Raw genomic sequence first — 22,764 nt, 5'->3', positions numbered from 1 at the left:
ATTTTATTGGCACGGGCACAAGGCATGAAAAGGCATGATTTGTTGACGGCGTGTAGGATAAGAGCAGCACGATGCACCTTGTGCAGGCTGTACGCAGAGATAAATGTTGAATCTGAGGTAAAAACTAAAATTGTCAGTGCAATAGTTTAGAATGTTCAGAAGAAACAGAAACCACTGGAGTGCCAAAACCACACATCAGACAGATCAGTCAGATATTATTATATTTTAAATTGAATTTTTAATAATACATTTATTTTCTACATTGTTGGCATGTTCACAACAAAAGTTTTTTTTTTCAGTCCAAACATACCTTGTCTCCTTGCTTTAACTCTTCCTGTTGTCTTGTACACAGCAAATTTTGTTTGTTGGAATAAACTCCCTAAAAGTTCATATCAACTCATTTTCAGTGTTTATGCGTGACCATCGAACACAGAGTTAAAGTAACTCTTTTCTGGGGAGCAGGGTTATTATCGTAAACGAAAACGAACGAAATAACGAAAACTGAAAGTGAAAAAACATTTTCGTTAACTGAAATAAATAAAAACTGTAATTAAAATAAAAAAACGGTAACTAACTAGAACTGTATTGAGAGTTTATAAAACTAACTAAAACGTACTAAAATTATAGAGAGAATGCCCTTCGTTTTCGTGTTAATCAGTTTATTTATACGCTGCCGTATATTATGGACTGATATGGACTTGATTGTTTCCACTCGAGCCGTTTTAGTTGCCGGCACCGCACAGCACTTGTTTACCTTGTGCTCACAACGTTAGTTCGCCGCAATATGGCCACAGCAAAAGTTGGGAGAAAGCGTCAGAGTCCAATATGGGATTTCTTTGAATATGACTGCGAGAAAGACAAGAGCAAGTGTCTCGTAGTGGAAACCGGCGACAAAATATGTGGTGTACTTCTCAAGGGGAAGAACCCCACGAATCTCAAGGTCCATTTGCGAAGCTCGCACAAGAAGGCTAATTGTGAGTACCTAGACAAGCTAGCCTCTCTGAGTAGCTTCGCTGGAAGAGAATCCACATCCCAGCCCGGCAGCTCCGGTAAGGAAACAACAATAATGGACTGCTTTCAGCGTCGACAAAGCTGCTGGTTAGTTAATACGCAGGAACACTGCAAACGAGAAGATGCATTAGTAAATATGTTTATTGAGACTGGGATGTCCACACGACTGTGTGACTTGATTGCCTTCAAAAAGTTTACCGTTTCGCTTGAACCAAAATTCAAGTCACCCGGTGCTGCAAGAGTGAATAACCTTATTGGTGCGAAAATGGAAAAGGCAAAGCACAAACTGAAGGAGATCATAAAGGACGCAAGGAAGCTGACCCTCTGTGTAGATGGTTGGAGCAAGAGAGGATTAACTGCATCTTTCATGGGTGTGTCAGCATGTTTTTATCATCCACCCAGAGGCCAGGTTCATCATGCTCTGCTTAACCTACACCGAATAGAGCACCCACACACCGGGGAGTGCATTGCTCGCTGCATTGGTGAGACATTAGAGGCATGGGGTATAGGAGATGACAAGGTGCTGCTCATTGTGACAGATAACGGCTCCAACATAGTCAAAGCTGTGCGGCTGCTTAGGGATAGAAGCCAAAAACAAAGTAAGGAGTCCCCAGATGGATCGCGGGCTCAGCCAGGAGGTGCTGGAGATGGCCTGGATGAACTGTGGGTCGAATCAGAATCCGAGGAGACTGACGAGGAGGAGACTGACGAGGAGGAGATTGGAGAGACTGGAAACCTGGGTGAGTGTTTCTATATGGCTAGTTGTCTTATTAATTTTTTTTATTTGGATATAAAATATCACAATGGTATACTGAAAGCTTTAATTGATATTAATCCCATTAAGTTTAAAAAAGACGGAAATCACGTACTTGATTTTTTTTTTGCTGTCGTTTATATACAGCAACCTTTTGCCTAATGTAAAAAGGTGGGCCCTTTGTTTTATTTACTTTAATTTTACAGTTTAAAGCTCTTATGATGTTAACATATTGCCATTGTCATACTGCTATAAGCCTATTAAATGCTTTTAAATGTCGGACCCAAGTGATTTACTGTTAAAATATAAAATGTACAATTTTCACATTGATTATTGTCATATCATGATTTTATATCTAACATTGAGATTTATTACAATGATACTATATGAAATGTTAAACATGTTATCCTGTGGAAATAATTGGCATTCTTATTAAACTACTATTTTTTGTGTGTTTTATATTTGATTATAATAATTAATCTAAGTGTTTGTTGGGTCTCTCTGTATACTTTGCTTAGAACTTAACCTGCCAGATGATGGTGAGAACAGCAAGTTCCAGAGGATGCCATGCCTGGCCCACACCCTTCAGCTCACCCTGAAAGATGCCATCAAGCACCCAAATGCTGATGTGCTCATATCAAGAGCAAGAAAGCTGGTACATGCTGTGAGGAAATCGTCAGTAGCAAATGAAGCAATAATCAAAAAGTGTGGCAAAACTCTGGTCCGAGATTGTAGCACACGCTGGAACAGCACTTTGGATATGCTGATAAGACTGCTGGAGATCAGAACTGAACTAAACCAAGTACTTGAGGAGTTGGGCATGGACACACTTCTTACAAGCGATTGGGCTAAGATAGAAAACCTGGTCAAGCTCCTTGATCCCTTTGCCATTCACACAGACCAGCTTCAGGGGGACAGCCAGTCACTCTCACACGTGGTGCCATGCCTGCTCAACCTTGAGGCACACCTTCTGACAACTACTGCTGCTGGGAAGCAGTTAGCGCAAGTGCTGCTGAAGTCCTTACGAGAACGTTTTGCTGCCATTCTTAGCCCGGATTCCCCACACTTTGATGCTACCCCAGCAGCAGCCTGCCTATTGGATCCAAGTGTTTCGCTGATTCTTCAAACACCAGACATGGTGCCACTGAGGAGGGCAGCACAGTCTTTAGTAGAGACACTGGCAGCTCAGTACAACCCAGCTACTGCTCCTCAGGATGTCCCTGCCACTCAAAATGCAGTAGACTCCCCTCCTACTGTCCTCCAGAAATACCGCTTCCTTGCATCTCGTATGGAGGTCAATGTGTCATTGACAAATCAACCTGATGGGACTGACAGCCTCTTGACCGAAATGAAGAAGTATGTTGATGACATAAAACAGAGTGTCTTTAATGAGACACCACTGCAGTTTTGGAGATCAAAGGAGGCTGTCTATCCAAAACTTGCACCTGTGGCACTGGATCTGGTTAGTGCCCCTGCTTCACAAGCCTTTGTGGAGCGCATATTCTCTGTGTGTGGTCTGTTGTCATCTGGCCTGAGAAACAGAACAACCACATCTTTGGAGCAGCGTGTTTTCCTCAAGATCAACAAGAAATTGTTGATTGACTGAAGTATACCAATTTATCTCTCTCTGTCTGTTCACTTTTTGATGTTAAATACAACAAGCAAGGTTACTTCTACTGCACTGATATCCCCAAAAGTTGTACCTGCATCTAGTTATTGGCATTCCACTTTGTAATGTATTATTGAGTTTGTAATTTTGGTCAAAAAGCTAAGTTTTTGAGTTTATTTTTCTCAGATTGAGCTTCCTGATGCAAGTCTCATTAATAAGTTTATATTTTTATGTTCATATGTGTGCTTAGTCTGCTGGTTGTTTTCAGGAGCAGTATTACACATATTTTGCACTTAAGGCTGACATTTTGTGGACTGTTGTTCAACAGTAATTGAATACATTTTTTAAATGGTATCTTTTGTTGAGTTTTTATTTCACAATACTTTCTCTGACCTTTTTTGAATCCTGCACCTGATAAATGGCACAAAGTATGAAAAAACTAAAACTGATACTAGAACTAATTAAAACTAACTAAAACTAAGCATTAAAAAAATAATAATAACTAATAAAAACTAGCAAAAATGCTCTAAAAACTAATTAAAACTAACTAAGTTACAGAAAAAAAAAGTCACAACGAAATAAAACTAAACTATAAATAAAAATCCAAAACTATTATAACCTTGCTGGGGAGTTGGCCTTTTAACTCTGTTCAGGAGTTAAATCTGAACTATTGTGGGAGTTAAAATATTTATCCCATCTAGAGTAAATACAGATCTCAGCTGGAGTTCATTTTACCATAAACTCCTTCACAGTGTTAACAACTAATGCAAAAAATGTTTTTTTTTTATTAAACTTATATTATTACATTTGTGTTTTATATTTTAATACCCTGGATCATTTAGGAATGAAAATGACAAAAAGCATCATTACTGTTTACAATAACATTTTAATACTTAACAAGTTTATGCTATTGTTCATGCCAGTGCAGTTTAAAGTACATTGGCAGCACTTTGTCACACTTGACAATGCAGAAAATGGTAAGTGTTGTTAAGGATTAACAAAATTTTGGGATATGAAGTGCGCCTCAATTACAAGCTCCACCCCTTCACCCTATATATACCCCCAAGTCACAACTCACCTCCGTGACGAACAAACTCACGTGACGTCGAGTTCTCAGTCACTGCTACAATGGATATTGATCTGGATGCCTCGGATCCCGAGTTGTTCTCGGGCTCCTCATCTGCCGGTGTGTCTCATCCGATCCCTGGGCCTCTACCCATCATCTCGGTGCCCGATGCCCAGGCCGGTTCGGTGGTTTCCAGCTCCCCGGCCAGGCGTGGCCGCTCCCGCAACCAGCCTGATCGCTCCTCGGCCCGGCGTGGCCGCTCCGCTGCTCGGCGCTCCAACTCCCCGGCTCAGCCCGATCGCTCCTCGGCCCGGCGCGGCCGCCCCCCTGCCCGGCGCTCTAACTCTCCGGCCCAGCAAGATCGCCCCTCGGCCCGGCGCGGCCGCCAAGCAGCCCGGCGCTCCATCTCCCCGGCCCAGGAACATCGCACCTCGGCCCGGCGTGGCCGCCCAGCAGCCCGGCGCTCCATCTCCCCGGCCCAGGAACATCGCACCTCGGCCCGGCGTGGCCGCCCAGCAGCCCGGCGCTCCATCTCCCCGGCCCAGGAACATCGCTCCCCGGCTCGGCGTAGCCGCACCCGCACTGCCCTCTCGGGCTCCGGGCGCAGCCGCCTTTCATCTCAGCCTTCGTCTACTCCTGCTCAGCGCTCCCGGCGTGAATTTCGACAGGACAACTCTCCTGTGGCTTCTACCTCCCGGGCGATGCCTCCTCCACCTCCGGTTCCGGCCCACTCCATGTCTGACTGGACCGTCGCTGGTTTACAGAGGGCCCTACGGAATCGCGGAATCCATTTCGCCCGCTCGGCTCCCAAAAGAACACTCTTCTCTCTCCTGCTCGCCTCTGATGCTGCCATTCGGGGGTCCCCTGCCGGGCTTCCTGCGAGCCGCATCGACACCGCCCCTTCTCCACCCAGGCGGCGCGGCCGCCCCGCTCAGGTTCCTTCCAGCTGCTCGACCCCCCCTGCCGGCGAGGCGGACCCTTCGCCCGGCTTCCTTTTCACCCGGCCCGGAACGGCTCGGGCTTCTGTCTTCTCTCGTCTATCTCCTCCTTTTTCTGCTCCGCTCCTTTCTCTCTCCGCTCTTCCGCCTCCTGCGCTTTCTGCTCCTTCCGCCAGTGGCCCAGCTCCTTCACACGTTCCCCCTGTTTCTGCCCTTCCCCCTGTCTCTATTCCTTCCGTCTCCTCTGTTCTCCCTCTTCCCGTTCCCTCCAACCCCCTCCAGGCCGTTCAGCAGCCGGCCTTGCTCCCTACTCCTTGTGCTCTCTCCTCAGGTGCTCAGGCTCCCCAGCCTTCCGTCCAAGCTCCACGGGTTCATGACGGCTCCTTCTCCCTCTCCACCGCCGCTCCAGCCCCTCCTCCTGCGGGTGCTTGCTCTCTCTGCCCGCCTCTGGTTCAGCCATCACTGCGTCAGCGCATCTTGCAAGGTGCAGACATAGATCTCTCTTCTATACTGCGTCCTTCGGCCGCCGCTCCGGCGCCCCGTCTCTTTGAAGTCGGGGGTTCACTGCTAACTATCGGACCTTCAGATTCGCGTGGCTCAAGAGTTCTCTCTGCCCCCGAATTCGCCCTTGCTTTCTCCACCTTTCGAGACGTGCTCTGCGCGGCTTTTCCAGCCCGCCGTCAGGAACTCGACGATTACCTTTCCATCATCCTCGACCTGGCCGTGCGCTATGGGGGTTCTGGATTTTATGATTACCATCGTCTGTTCTCTGCGCAGGCTGCATCGCGCTTGCAGCAGTGGAATATGTCCACCTACTGGGGCGCCCTTGATCTCGAGTTATACTGCCGGATTTTCGCTGGTCGCCCTTCCCTCGCTTGCGAGTTGTGTGGACAGCCTTCTCATCCCGTCTCTGCCTGCTCGCTTGTGGCCCCCTTTCCAGCCCCCCCCGCCAGCGCGCCCCCCGCCAGCGCGCCCCCCGCCGTGTCTCGCGTATCGGCCTCTAATTCCCTAGATACTCGTGGGAGGCGCCTTTTTTTTCTCGGCTCCCGGGCCATATGTAATAATTTCAACTCAAGAGGTTGCTTTTTGTCTTCATGCCGTTTTTTGCACGTTTGCTCTTACTGCGCTCAGGCTCACGCTCGTCCTTCCTGCCCCATCCGTCCACCCAAGTTCGGACGGAGCTGACTATTACGTTATCTGTCCACTCCAGTTAACGTGCCCGAGTTAGCTAAGAGTCTCTCTTCTCACCCTGATTCTACCTTCGTCTGCTACCTCCTGGATGGTCTGGTGTTCGGATTTTCTCCCGGGCTCGTTGTTTTGCCGGATACGACCTTTTCAGCTTCGAACCTCCTGTCTGCCCAATCGGAACCCGATGTGGTTACCTCTCTCCTGGCCAAGGAGGTCGCGGATGGCTTTATGGTCGGCCCCTTTTCTTCGCCCCCTTTTTCTAACTTCCGCGTCAATCCCATCGGCGTTGCTACTCGTAAATATTCAGGGAAGAAACGCCTGATTATAGACCTGTCTGCGCCCCATGGTGCTCCTGTGCCTTCTATTAACAGTCTGGTGCCCAGTGATCTCTTTTCCCTGTGCTATGCTCGCATCGACGATGCTATTTCCCTTATCAAGATCGTTGGCCACGGCGCCTGGATGGCCAAAGCCGATGTCGTTTCAGCTTTCAAGGTTTTACCCCTACACCCTGACTTTTGGCACCTGTTTTGTGTTCGTTGGAGGGGGCGTTTCTATTTCGCCACCAGGCTCGTTTTCGGCTGCAAAAGCAGCCCCAAAATTTTTGACTGCCTCGCCGAGGCTCTTTCCTGGATTTTACTCAATGAGTGCGGTGTTCCTTACGTAGTGCACCTACTAGACGATTTTCTGGTCCTGGACACCCCTTCCTCTCCTCCTGCTCGCTGCATCACCTCCCTGGAATCAGTTTTTCGCCGTCTGGGTATTCCGCTGTCCGCCGAAAAAACGGTGGGTCCGACTACATCCTTGGTTTTTTTGGGGATCATGCTGGACTCCTCCTCCTTCCAGGCTTCTCTTCCTCAAGAGAAACAGACACGCATTTCTCAACTCCTTTCCGAATTTCTGGATCAGCCTCGTCGAACCAAGCAGCAGCTCCTGTCAATTCTCGGACATCTAAATTTCGCAATGCGCATTATTCCGCAGGGTCGCGCTTTCATCTCGCATCTCCTCCATCTCGCATCATCCGTGGCTTCCAATTTCCAGTACGTTACTCTCGACGAGGCTTGCTTATCAGAATTGCGTTTCTGGCTATTACTCCTAAAGCACTGGAACGGTATTTCTTTTTTCTTCAACGAAGCAGAGTCCGAACCTGAGAATGTCCGCCTCTTTACGGACGCCGCGCCTTCTACAGGCTTTGGCGGTTACTGTGATGGCAGATGGTTTGCTTCTCCATGGCCTGCCGAATTTACTCTTTCTCCTCCGGATCAGAGCGACTCGTCCGCTCTCCGTGAGCTCTACCCCATAGTAGTCGCTGCCCTGTTATGGGGCCACGAATGGACGCGACGCGTCATATTCACGCACTCTGATAACTTGGCCGTAGTTCACGCAGTTAATAAGGGACGCTCTAATTCCCTGCCTCTAATGCCTTTTCTGCGGCGTCTTACCTGGCACTCAATTACTCATCAGTTCATTCTTAAAGCTGTTTTCATTCCCGGTACATCTAACCCCATAGCTGACTCTCTTTCTCGTTTTCATTTCCAGAAATTCAGGACCTTGGCTCCTCACTCAGACTCGCATCCAACTCCAGTACCACCCTATTCGGAAACCATCTTCCCTCTCCACACGCCTTCCACCAGCTCACACAGCAATCTCAGGATCTCATCATAAATGCTGTTTCTCCCAACACTCTCTCGACTTACTGGACAGGTTGGTTATGTTTTCGCCGGTTCCATCTCCTTCTCTCCATTCCCTTTCCAAACTTCGACTTATACACTACTGCCAATTTCCTCACCTTCTCCAGCTCCCGTCTTTCCATCCGTTCATCCACCCTCAAAGTCTATCTGGCAGCTATTAACTTCTTTCATAAACTCCTCTTCGGCTCACCACATCCTTTTTCTGGTCATCACCAAATCTCACTACTCCTGAAAGGCATTAAGAGAAATGAACCTTCTCTCATACGCCAACGTCTACCTCTCACTTCTCACATACTCGCTTGCTGTCTCTCAACCCTACGGTCTGGTCAATATTCCCCTTTCACTTCCGCTACTTTAGAAGCTATGTTTTTATTAGCCTTCTTTGGATTTCTCCGAGGATCAGAATTTACTTCCCCTCTAAACACCTTCCATCCCTCTCTTCACCCCTGCCTGTCCGATGTCACTGTCTTGGATACAAACACCCTTGTTTTTAACATAAAACGAAGCAAAACTAACCAATTCGGCGCTCAAACTCCAGTATTCATTTTCAAACTTCACTCACCTCTTAGCCCCTACGAACCTCTTCTGCACTACCTCCAACTCCGTTACTCCCAAGGCGCTCGCCCCCTCGATCCTCTGTTTATCTGTGAAACCGGCTCTCCTGCTACCAGACACTGGTTCCATTTACATCTCAAGAACATCCTCTCCCTCAGCGGTTTTAATCCCACTCATTTCTCGGCGCACTCATTTAGGATCGGAGCAGCCACTACAGCTTCTCTCCAGGGCTTACCAGACCACACTGTTCAAATCCTCGGCCGCTGGTCCTCTCAAATTTATCACAGCTACATCCGTACTCACGCTCAAGACCTGTCCTCTGCGCACGAACGTCTAGCTGCTATTTAATTCTTATTTCTCTTTTTCTTTTTTTTGTTTTGTTGTCGTCTTGCAGCCTTGTCATGGTCCACATCATTTTTGGGGGGACCAGGCTCAAGATCATCTCAAGCAGTACCGAACTGCACCCAAGCATTAACTGAACTGTACCCAAGCATTAACAGAGTTCACATCTCCCCCCCCCCTCCCCCCGCATCGCTCGGCGCAATTCATTATAGCAAAGTGTTGTTAAGGATTAACAAAATTTTGGGATATGAAGTGCGCCTCAATTACAAGCTCCACCCCTTCACCCTATATATACCCCCAAGTCACAACTCACCTCCGTGACGAACAAACTCACGCCCACCTCCACCCCGTCACCTCCCTCAATTTAATTTTTCACCTCAGCCCTGGGGGGGGACCAGGCTCAAGATCATCTCAAGCAGTACCGAACTGCACCCAAGCATTAACTGAACTGTACCCAAGCATTAACAGAGTTCACATCTCCTGATTATCTTTATTTAGCCCGCCCAACTGCCAACCCCTTTGCAGGATGGAAGATGATTGGTTGACCAGTCTCCATAAAACAGCTGTGCTGCTTGTTCTTCTTTGTTGCAGCTCTGGAACTAACGAAAATGGAAAAGGTGAGTACCACTTTTGATCAAATTAGTTAACAATGTAAACTGATTTGTCTTTATTAATGCACTACACACATGCATACAATAATTTCTGTCTTTATTAGCTTTTTACAGTAGTCTGGTATATTGTTCACACAAAACCTCCAAGGCATTAAAAAATATATATGATCCTGGTTTTATTAATCCTTTAAATAAATAATATTAAAAATCCTTTATTAATAAAACTATTTCCATAAAAAATCCTCACATTCTCTGGATAAGGAGAGTACAAAAGTATTGCTAACATTAAACTTGAAGGCTTTGAAAAGACTCTAAAACCTCTGTTATTCTCTCTCACATCTACAGACTAGTCGACTAGTAGACACTGACTGTGATTTTACATTTATTATCCTGTGAGAATCAGAGGAACAGATGTTTTGTGTTAAAGTTGTATTATCATTAGTAACAACAAACTTAATCCTGTTCAGTTCATTTCAGTCAGTCCTGGAACCCAGAGCACTGAAACAGTACAGGTGTACAGCTGAATGTTCTTGCTGCCAGAACCAGTTTAGGTGTTAGGGAACGTAGGTGTGTCTGGCAGTAGCAAAACACAGGCCCAAACATGCCCAACATGCCCTGAGTCCTGTATTATTTTGATCCTGAAATTATACGGTCTGTAACAGTTTAGAATGAGAATGGAAGAGAGCAGGGTAACTAGAGTTAATAACTTTTTTTCACATTTTGTCACATTACAACCACAAACCTGTCTGATGAGTTCCTTGGTCTTCATGATGCTGTTTGTTCACTAGTGTTCTTTAACAAACCAGAGACCTTCACAGAACAGCTGTATTTATACTGAGACTAAATTACACACAGCTGCACTCTATTAACTAATTCAGTGATTTCTAAAGGAAATTGACTGCACTTGATTTTATGTAGGGGTTTCAGAGTAAAGGGGCCTAAATACTTTTGCACACTTTTCAGATTTTGATTTATTTAAACTTTTGAAGCCATGTATAATTTAGTTCCACTTTACAATTAAGTGCTACTTTGTTTTGGTATATTACTTAAAATCTCAATGAAATATATTTAAGTTTGTGGGTGTTAAATTGTGTAAAGTTTGTGGGTGTATGGTGACAAAATGTAAAAAAAGAAAAAGGTGTAACTCTGAAATCTGGATATTACTTTGAATAATATAGCTTAGTGAGGGGCTGTAATTAAACAAAATATTGTTAGGAGCGCCTTGATGACTTAAAGATTTAGACAAAATAATTTGCATTAAATAAATGTTTCACAGCACTTTTTACAGGTTTCTGAGCAATTTGCTTTCTTTTTCAAAAATTCACTGATAGCAAAGTTAAGGCTGTAGCATTGAGGCTGTAAAATGCCTCTCTTGTTAAGATCACTGCTGGGATATTGCTGTAGACAGAAATAATAATAATAATAATAATAATAATAATAATAATAATAATAATAATAATAATAATAATATAGTAAAATTGAATTAAAAAGATACATTTTAAAATAAAATACAATAAAATGTGTGTGTATAGAGGTGGATGGAAATTAAAAGCTTAAAATGAATAAGGAAACAAACAAAACAACAACAACAACAACAAAAAAGAAATAAAAAAAACACCTGTGTGTTGTTAGTTTGGTGACATAGTAATTTCTTTTTTTCTCTTTTTCTCTTTCAGATTCAATCCACCAAATTTCATTTGTCATTTTTTAATTTTTTATCACAATTAAAAAATATGGCTGCGGATACTTTTTCAGGCAGTTTTTATGAAGCCTCTTTGGCCCCTTGGGCTCGGCCCAATATTATGTCTGCATGTGAGGAAAGGCTGGAATCTACACTTGGACCAGTTTATTACAATGGAGAAATTACTGAAACCGTTCCTGATGGGCCGCTATTTTCCAACAGAAAACCATGTATTATTATAATCAAAAAATCTAATGGCCGTTTTGTGAGAGGCCTTGGCTGTTTCTATGGGAATGGTCATGTGCTGACTGCCTATCATGTTGTTAAAAATGTGAATCATGGTTGTAAAATATTTGTCATCTTCCCCACCTCAGAAACTTCAGATAAGTTTCTGGTCTACAAAGCTTTTAGAAAATTGGGCAACACCTACAAAGACAGAGATCAGGCCTTTTTAAAACTATATGGGAAAACTTCTCCTCTGGGTGATGGACTACAAAATCAAATTGATAAAGTGTCTAAAAATGTATATTTTTATATCTTAACAGATTTAGGCCGCTTCCAAAAGCAAGAGTGCAAAGTAAAGCGACGTAATTCATGCATATTTGAAATGTGTAAATCAGGTAGAGCGGGGGACAGTGGCTCACCTATTTTCTGTGAAAAAGGGAAATGGATTGGCGTATATCTTGGCGAGAATAAAGATCAGTTTGGTTTAGCTTCACAAGTTTTTTCTAACATAACCCCCTGGTCCTCATCTGGTCCTTATCTGGAGTTATGCGATCATATTATTTTTTGATTTAAATATGTTTGGAATCTCTTTTCTGTTTTTCCTTTTTATATTATATATATTTTATATTATATATATAATATTATAATGTATAATAAAATAATAATTAATAAACAATGAATAAAAAAAATAGTTAAGCTAATCAGACACTTTTTTCACAACTCTCTAACTGCTTATCAATAAAAATAAATAAAAAATAAATAAAATAAATAAAAAATATAAAATTAAATATTAAAAAACTGAACAGTCATTTTATTAACTCAGTTTTTTTTATTACATTTCTTCTGTGATAAAAAGCAAACAAACCAAAAAAATAATTATAAAAAAATACAAATGTATTTAAAATATATACAGTTAGACATTAACAAATTCTCCATGATTAGGGCTCTGCATTCCACCACACTGGATTTAAAATGAAATAAATTAGCTGTATATTTAAATCTATCCTATTTATCCCATGAAAAATGGCTGCAACTCCTAAACACTTCATATGATATTTGTGTTTAAAATGTGAGCCCAGGTTATGTAAATTGTGTTTCTGTCCTGAGGTGGGTTTCCCGAAAACAAATTAATCCCCCAAAACAGAACGCTCATTCGAACCACAAACATTGAATCAGCTCTGCCAAATCTGCAGTATTGATTCAGTTTTACGCCTGAAAACTGTAGAAATGTGTGATGTTTTGTAATCAATATCATTATTCTGAAATTCAAATACTCAAACACTTAAATTACTAAACACATAAAAAATATATTTACAGTACCTTTTTATGATTTTTAACATTGAAAATGCAATACCAAAAGCTATTAAAAAGCTAGACAGAAACACATACAGAGTTTAATAAAAAAGTGTTAAACTACCCAGAATATGTTTTATGCTTTTAGAAAAAAAAAAAAAAAAATATATATATATATATATATATATATATATATATATATATATATATATATATTCACGAGGTAGATCACCTGAAATGGTTTTCCAACAGTCTTGAAGGAGTTCCCAGAGGTGTTTAGCACTTTTTTGCCCCTTTGCCTTCTTCACTCTGTGCTTCAGCTCACCCCAAACATCTGGATTGTGTCCAGATCCAGGTCCGGTGACTGTGGAGGCCAGGTCATTTTTTGTTAAGTACATAAAACTCCACATGTGTTCATTCATAGTTTTGATGCCTTCAGTGAGAATCTACAATATAAATAGTCATGAAAATAAAGAAAACACATTGAATGAGAAGGTGTGTCCAAACTTTTGGCCTGTAGTGTAGTTCGAAACCCACCCCATATATTTTTGGGCCTAACTGTAAGCCAAACTGTAGAGAAAATTAGGTTTATGGGTTGATATTCTTTTCCACCTTCGTTACTTCGGGCTGCAACCCAGGGACTGGTCCTGTGTGTCTTTCATGGCATTCCTCCAGGAGGTGGTAAGTTCAGTTCCTTCTTGTTACTGCAAGTTTATCTTCCTGAAATAAAAACAGTTTAGATCTAAACCTTCCCTAAACGACTGTGAAACAATATCTCAGATATCAGTCACCCTTTACTTACAGTTTAATTACAGAACTTTCTTCAAGAAAGCTTAGGATTATTAAATCCTCTGATCATGATTATAGTTATTATCAGCACTACTGTGCACATTTCACCATGACAACAAAGTTGGTAGTAACTAGTAACTAGTGCACAAGACATTTTTATTTTATTTTAGACTCATTTTAAATCTATTAATGTAATTAAAGATAGAGTAAAGAATACTTAGCTTTATTATGTCTACATAATATATATTTTTATTATGTATTATATTTTTATTATTTTTTTTCATTATAGTCACAGATGGAGTAGAGCTTTTGGATACGGTAAAACTACTATCTGGACAAATGAGTAAATTCCCATTTAAACTGTAACCAGCTTTAATTTAAATACATTGATATATCTGCTACAACAATGCTTAACATCTAATACACAGATTTATGTTTTGAAAAATGTTTAAAAGGGGCTTAAAACATGTGATCTCCACATAAGCTTCACCTGGTAAATGTGATAACAGCTGAACCTGTTTTGTTGTGTTACACTATAGTGTCATCCATACTCATGAAACCACTGGAACGCAGATAAACTAGGTGAGGACATCGTCTGCAGCCTCCTGTATATCTAACGCTGCCTCAACTCTGGGCTGCACACTGTGGAGGAGGAAAGAGTTAGAAAGACGTGACGAGAGGAGTTCAGTTGTGATTTTGTTCATTCGTCACACGTAAGTCCACTTTTGTTGTAAAAATATTAGTTTTTATCTGTGTTGTAATAACTAAAAAATCTGTTTGCACTGTAGTGCAGCAACGCAGGTTTGCGTCATTGTTAGCATTACAGTGCAGAACACTCTTATGAGTGAGAGATAAAAATATATATAATAAACAAATAATTAGTGATTAATAATTAGCAAGATTACTGTGACTAACTTGTACAGTCCAGTCTCGTACAGTGATTATGTGTTAGTTATTATGTGTGTGTTTACCTACAGATTTGTGTCTGGATGTATTGTTTCCACATGACAATCTTTTTCCTACTAGGAATGAAGGGTAAAATATTAAGGGCCCCTTTCCTATACCCAGCGTGAGGCGCGTCATGATGCTATTTGCTTCTTTACACCCCGTAAACAGTCTATTTTCACACCTTGCCCCCTCGCCGTTACAATAGTGTTGGAGTTTAGGAATAAATCCACACTGATTGGCGTGGTTGTTCTATTTTCCAGCCTGTTTTATTAAATCCTCTGGTTATGATTATGGTTACTATCAGCATGACTGTGAACACAAAGTTGGTAGCAACTAGTAACTACTGCATAATATATTTTTATTTTATTTTTAGACTTATTTTAAATCAATTTATATAATTAACGATATAGTATACATTACTTAACTTTTTTTCTCTACATATTTTTGGAACGTTTTTTTTTGTGATTTGTGACTATTTTGGCAGTGGAAAACACAGGTGCTCCACTGACTGATTAAAACCCTGACAACAGTCAATCATTATACATGCATACCTATCTTAGCTATGCAGTTGCGCTCAGTGCACTTAAACCCCGCTCCTGGCACACACAGACATGCAGCGGCAAAAAAAACTAGCTTTTACAAAAAATAGGAGAATGTCATTGCTGTGCCCTTAAATCACCTGCTGGCGCACCTTAATATCGTGAACGGGCAGGTCAGTTTCCTCTGCTGAGAAGTGCAAAAGCCTCACACTGTTGAGATACCAGCGTGCCAAAGTCAAAGTTAAAGGGAATGGCAAGTGAAACGCTGATTGGTTAATTTCCTGCTACCCCCAAAACACAGCCATGATTAATTAAGAGAATTAAAACATGCATTGTGTGCATTTTGAGCTGTGCAAGGTGTACATTTGGCAACCTCACGATACCAAAGACACACCCAAAATCAAGCTGTGCAATTGACCGGTGCACTAGATCACTAAAATAGGGTCTTAAGTGTTTGTGCAAATGTGTTACACCCCTTCTACATCACTATGATACAAATACACTAGCAACATATTAGTAACCACATGGGAAGCTTCCAAACAACCTTCAATGATACCACAGTAACCACAGCAAGCACATTACTACACTCTTAGGACAATAGTAATGTTATTTGTTTTTAAATCTCACTAAAAAGAAATTAATGACATTTATGACATTTAAAAACAACAAATTTCTTTTTTCTGATCATTTCTAGGAACATCAAGAACTGCAACTGAGACCTCCCTCTACCCCAACACATCTAACACACCAGCAGCAGCAGCACCAGGAGAGCCCTCCAAACCAGTTGTATGAACATCAAAAGCAACGAGTAGACCGTCTGCACAATCTACTGTCCTCATTCTGTGCTCACCAACAGCCAGCAGACTGCATTCCAACAGCAGCAATCAGAAACCATGAGCTTAAAGAGACACACAAGAAGACCCTCCTTGTTAAAAAAAATGCATTGTTGCATAGCTTGCTTAAAACATGCATTGTAATGTAATCTAAAGGATTACTCTAATAAAGTAATAAAACCAGAATACCTTTGTATATGTTGTCTTTTTAAAGCCATTTATAAAAAAAAAAGAAATATGTGAAATATGTATAAATTTACATCAAACTACCCTGTGTGTCTACACCACATTCCACACCATCCCTCTGTCCTCATCAAACACATTTCCTGTCTACTAGATTATGTAGACCACCACTGTAAAACTGCAAAAAATGAAATTATTTAATTATTTATTTTTCATTATTTATATTGGTTGATCAATGAGAGAGGGAACATCAACATTAAGTATCTGAGAAGATTTCATAGAGCACTGCCCATATTTGTGGTTTCATGTCTAAGCTGAATTTCTATATGAGCTGAATAAAGAGGCTTTTTAAAAATCACCTCTATCACATTCTGTGGTAAATAAATATGTTCAGAACTCTGTACATTTTATTCTGTGTAATAATATATATATATATATATATATATATATAATACTACAGCGCAATGAACTGACATCACAGTACAGCGGATCAGAACTCCAGCGAGCCGGCAGAGATATGACACTAATCAACTAACTGATCAATTAACTACCCTAACTGAGGAGAGCTGGGTGTGTTACAGAAGAAAAACAGTAAAACCAGCAGTACAGGGTAACTCCAGACCCACAGAGCTAACCCAGCTAACTGAAGAAAAAATAAGAGAAGAGTCTAAAAAGGCTTAACATGGCTTTTCAGTTAGTTCCCTTTACTTACTGTGTAACTTCTCTGGACAAACCAATTCATTTAAAATGCTTACCGGGTCCTACAGGTACTTTAACTGTACCTATAAATAAAGTACAACCAGGAACAAGAGTAACAACTAGGTGTGTAACTGTTCTCTTTGAATCAGTATATAGAAAAATAATTATGGGGTCCTACTTGTACTTACACATAGGTACAAATAAAGCACAGGAGATCCTGTAATTCCCCTAAACTTGTGGTGCAATTTTCATATAAAATAATATATAATCATTTTGCACTTTGTTCATGGCAGTTATGAAGACTTCAGTCTAGTCACACTCCAGGGAATTATTATTATAATAATTTTATGAGTTTGAAAAAGAAGATGAGAGTTTGATTAATGCTTTTAAAACTGTAAATAGTGGAACAGATAAAACAGTCAGGGTGGAGTTGGAAGAAAATGTATAGTTGGTAATGTCGAGACTAAAATACAATATAATTTATATATCTATTATGACAATCAGGAATGCTGAGATTTTAAAGAAAATCTTTTCATTAACACAGAAACCACAAGGTTTTATGTTAATGGTTAATAAACCCACACCTCACCTGATTTTACTGTTCTTTTTCTATAAGTACACAGTACTTAGTAAGTACTCAGAAACATAGAGCGTGCTGTATTGTGTAGTGTACAGTGTTTAATCGTTCTTACTCTGTAAGTTCACAGTACTTACCCTCTAAAACGTGGGCTGTATTACAAAGCATTACGAGCTTTTCTTCTCGCTGAAACTTGTTATAAAGTAAACTTAACTTGGCTAAATGTACAAAAACAACGAGCCAAAAACACCACACTTCTCTCATTTATTTCACTGAATAAAAACTTAAACAGAATCTTCATAACATAAAGAAAACACAGCAATATAACCCACATTACTGACCCGCTGTTAAATCCAGGGAGGCTGGTTGAGTAGATTTTGACTACAACAGCATATAATGTATCTACTAATCTACTTCTCTAATTAAACATGCTGTAGGAGCCTAAATTTAGTGTATGAACAGAATGTTTATCTAGTTGTTGGATTATTGGAAATAATGCAATGTTTAAGTTCATTATTAATTACAATACATTTTATTTCTGTTTCTTTTTATTTATTTATGTATCAACCTATATTGCCACATTTCTGGCTTCAAACATAAAGATGTGAAATTTTAATTTTTTGTTAAGAATCAACAACAAGTGGGAACAATCGTGAAGTGGAGCGAAATTTATTGGATATTTGAAACTTTTTTTTAAATAAAAAAACTGAAATATCATGCAATATCATCATTCTGCCCCTTTAGTCTCAGTGCAGCAAACTCACTCCAGAAGTTCAGTGAGGATCTCTGAATGATCCGATGTTGACCTAAATGACTGATGATGATAAATAGAATCCACCTGTGTGTAATCAAGTCTCTGTATAAAAGCAACTGCTCTGTGATAGTCTCAGAGTTCTGTTTAAAGAGCAGAGAGCATCAGGAAAAATACACCAGGCAGGTCCGAGATACTGTTGTGTAGAAGTTTAGGAGTAGAAGGAGAAGACTGATCAGAGATGCAGCCAAGAGGCCCATGATCACTCTGGATTAACCACAAAGATTTACAGCTGAGTTGGAAGACTCTGTCCATAGGACAACAATCAGTCATACACTGCACAAATCTGGCCTTTATGGAAAAGCGGCAAGAAGAAAGACAATTCAAAAAGATATCCATAAAAAGTCTTATTTAAAGTTTAAAGCCACCTGGGAGACACACTAAACACGTGGAAGAAGGTGAAACCAATTTTTTTTGGCCACAATGCAAAATTTTATGTTTGGCATAAAAGCAACACAGCTCTTCACCCTGAGCACACCATCCCCACTGTCAAACATGTTTTTTTTTTTTCAGCAGGGCTTTTTTTCAGCAGGGACAGATTTGGGAAGATGGTTAAAATTGATGGGAAGATGGATGAAGCCAAATAGAGGACCATTCTGAAAGAAAACCTGTTGGAGTCTGCAAAAGAACTGAGACTGGAACGGAGATTTATCTTCCAACAAGACAATGATCCAAAACATAAAGCAAAATCTACAATGGAATGGTTCACAAATAAACGTATCCAGGTGTTAGAATGGCCAAGTCAAAGTCCAGACCTGAATCCAATCGAGAATCTGTGGAAAGAACCGCTGAAAACCGCTGTTCACAAACCCACGCTCTCCATCCAACCTCACTGAGCCAGAGCTGTTTTGCGAGGAAGAATGGGCAACAATTTCAGTCTCTCGATGTGCAAAACTGATATGAAGAGACATACCCCAAGCGACTTGCAGCTGTAATCGCAGCAAAAGGTGGTGCAACAAAGTAATAATGCAATAATATTGCATGGCCCACTTTTACGTTTTTTATTTCCATGTGTTTATTTGTTACCATGTGTAAAATGAAAGACAAAAATTTTGCTTGACCAAAAAATTTGGTCTAAAGTGAACCATGATCCAGTTTGTATAAAGTGTGAATGCACTTTTCTACATGGTTTACTTTCAGATCAGTTACACAAAGTTAAGACAGACTATAATCAATAATTAAAAAATAGAAAAAGACCAGTTTGACTGCTTTTTGTGTGCACATGCTTCAAACAGTGGAATGGGTTTAACAGATCATGCTGCAAATTCCTGTATCTACTAAAACTGTAGATTAACCTTATTTATAAACAGAAATAAACGCAATCTGAGGGTAATCTGCTCATTCTGCTTTCTCATGTGTGGCACATAAAGGGAGATTATGGAAAAAAAGGACTGGAAAAACTCCCTAAACTGCCAAACATGCCAAAGTCCAACACGCCCATTTATCAGTCAGGTATAGGGAGATACGTATCAAAAGCAGTGTGAAACCAAAACTAAACCAAATGTAACAAATGTAGGTAATGTAAAAAAAGAAACATGAATTTTCAAACATCATTGTTTGGACTCTTTCCTCCGGATGGTGCACTGGCAGAAGTTTGAAAAGAGGCAATAGCTGATTTCACATGTATCGGAGGAGGTGTGTGCCCTTCCAATGTTGGCAGCATTGTAAGTGAAAGAGGAAGCCCTAATGAGTGGGGAAAAGATAATTATACAGTCTATTTATATTTTATTATATTATATTTATATTTATAACTTGAAGGTTTACAAATTTAATGTTACACTGGAAATTCTGACTGCACTTTCCACACAAATTAATGCCTAGAAAAGGTTTTGTAAAGAGATCATTTACCATAATGCAAAATTTAACCTTTAAAAGTTTTTCGCAGGTTATTTAGTTTTTTGTTCTATCTTTTAAAATCTTTAAAATATTCCAGGTATTATTTAACTATATCTTTTTGCTGATTACCACTGGTTATTATTTTTATTTTTACCTTTAAGTTATAATGTCAGGTCTGGTGCTGATAGCGCTTCTGTCTCTCCCACACTCAGTGCTCCCTGCGATCTCCAGTCTCCGAACTACACTACCCAGAATGCACCACATGCTGACATCACACATTCACCTGATCTCAGTACACCCCCCGGAAGTCCGAAATACTCACTTTTCACAGTATAAATAGCCCTTTCACACGATACCTGTGCTGAGTATTGATTGGTTTTCCACTTAACAACGCATTTCTATTTTTGCCTGTGTTTCCTGTTGTGTATGACCCCTGGATTGTTTATTCTCGACTGTGATTTGTGCCTACCCTCTGATATTGAACATTTGTGTATTACCTGGACTGTTTATACTGTTGCTGATTTTTGCCTGCTCTTCACTATTGCCTTGCCGTGTATGACCTCAGGACTGTCCCCTATTTCTGTGCTGTAAAATAAATCACAGTTTTCTGCATCTGCACGTGTCTGAGTACTGTCTAGCCTTGAGAAATACTCAGCCATATGGATCAGATAGCGGATGCCGAGCTCATTAAGTCTGGTCCAGCCAACCAGGGCAAGCTATTCGGTCAGCACCAGCAGACCCTCGCTGGTGTGACCCAAGCTGTAGGTGAGCTTGCTTGACAGCAGGCCAGCCAGTGGCAGCAGCTGTCCGAGATTTTAGAGCACCTTAGGGGATTAACTGTACAAAATCCCAGTCCAGTAGTACCTCCTCCTGTACCACAAGCTATCCCGGTCGGTTCTGGTTTTTCTGTCTGCAAACCAGAGGTTTTTGATGGGGATCCTGAAAAATGCAGCGGGTTCCTTATACAGTGCTCAGTATTTTTAAGTAATACACCACCGAACACAGATAAAGCTAAAATTGGGTTTATTGTGTAACGGCTGTCGGGAAGGCACTAGAATGGGCCACCACGGTTTGGGATACTGTGACAGAGTCGAGCTTCGATGCCTTTTTGATGACTTTTCGCAGTGTGTTTGATCACACAAAGTACGGACATTCCAGTGAACTTTTGCTAACACTGAAACGGGGGAACAAGTCAGCAGCTGCTTATGCACTGGAATTTCGCACTGTGGCAGCAAGCAGTGGCTGGAATAATTCAGCACTGATTAATGTGTACCGGAATGGTCTGAATGCAGACATCCAAAAGGAACTTGCATGCAGAGATGACGATATAACTCTGGATCAACTAATTTCTCTATCCATCCGGCTGGATCAGCTTCTGTCTCGGCGCCCCAAGCTGGCCACCCGCTCTCTTTCTGCTCCAGCCCCGGTGGTTAACATATCCCCTCTGGCTCCAGAGGCTTCATCACATCACTACTCTGAACCTATGGAGGTCCAGAAAACCAGACTGTCAATGACTAAACGTCAGCGCAGACTGCGTCTCCAACTGTGTCTTTACTGCGGAGGATCTGGGTATCGACTTATTCTCGACTCTGATTTTTGCCTACTCTCTGATACCTGGACTGTTTATACTGTAACTGACCCTTTCATCATTCAAGTTTAATATAAATAAAGTAATGTAATATTGTAATAATATGTTTTAAGTAGTTTCTTAAGCATGTTTTCACACACACAAACACACACACAGGTTTATGTGTGTTCCATGATGATGTGGGGTTGTTGCTGCAGTTGGTCTGCAGGTGTAGGTTCAGCAACAGTATGTGCTGAAAGAATGAGGTCAGCTGATTACCTGAATATACTGAATATAGACCAGGTTATTTCATACATAGATTTTGTCCTTCCTGATGGCACGGCCATATTCCAAGATGACAATGTCAGGATTCATGGAGCTGGAATTGTGAAAGAGTGATTCAGGGAGCATGAGATCATCATTTTCACACATTGTTCACCACAGAGTACATACATAAAGTAACACAGAAAATGAATGTGGGTAATTTTTGGCTCATGTTGTGTATTAGAGGGGTAGTGACACAAAAGCAGGTTTATTAAAAAAGTAAGAAAGAAGAAATTAAAATAAGGGGTTATAGTGATAAAAACAATTTAATGGAGGAATACCTTGAACATTGAATGATTCATTAAATTTCTGACAAAGATGTACAGTGCCTTGCAAAAGTATTCACCCCCTTGGATTATTTGCCTATTTTACTATTACAACCTGTATGTATTTTTTTTATCTGAATTGAATGTGATGCATCTGCACAAAATAGTCTACGTTTTAGAAGTGAAATGAGAAAAAATATATATGTATATAAAGAAAATATCAAAATAAAAACTGAAAATTGTGCATATGTATTCCCCCCCTTTGTTATGAAGCCCCTAAAAAGTTCTGGTGCAACCAATTACCTTCAGAAGTCACATGCTTAGTGAAATGAAGGCCACCTGTGTGCAATCTAAGTGTCACATGATCTGTCAGTATATACACACCTTTTCTGAAAGGCCCCAGAGGCTGCAACACCATTAAGCAAACCAAA

General features: G+C 40.9%; 1 protein-coding gene and 1 long non-coding RNA gene across 2 annotated transcripts; both read left to right on the top strand.

Moving 5' to 3' along the window:
- The first annotated feature begins 465 nt into the window (after positions 1 to 465).
- Positions 466 to 3,728, top strand: LOC111194630 (uncharacterized). Its single transcript, XM_049480272.1, has 2 exons — positions 466 to 1,751; positions 2,284 to 3,728. Exons 1-2 carry the CDS (start codon positions 785 to 787, stop codon positions 3,369 to 3,371), a joined length of 2,055 nt encoding a protein of 684 aa, XP_049336229.1. The 5' UTR covers positions 466 to 784; the 3' UTR covers positions 3,372 to 3,728.
- A 5,949-nt stretch (positions 3,729 to 9,677) lies between these two features.
- On the top strand, positions 9,678 to 16,256 carry LOC103021358 (uncharacterized). Its single transcript, XR_453398.4, has 4 exons — positions 9,678 to 9,768; positions 11,439 to 13,642; positions 14,290 to 14,463; positions 15,932 to 16,256. It is a non-coding gene; the product is annotated as an uncharacterized LOC103021358 (long non-coding RNA).
- Positions 16,257 to 22,764: the final 6,508 nt, after the last annotated feature.

This window comes from Astyanax mexicanus, chromosome 6, assembly GCF_023375975.1.
Source record: "Astyanax mexicanus isolate ESR-SI-001 chromosome 6, AstMex3_surface, whole genome shotgun sequence".
NCBI classification, from domain to species: domain Eukaryota; kingdom Metazoa; phylum Chordata; class Actinopteri; order Characiformes; family Acestrorhamphidae; genus Astyanax; species Astyanax mexicanus.
The sequence above is the reverse complement of the archived record's forward strand: the minus strand, read 5'-3'. Positions and strand labels throughout refer to the sequence as shown.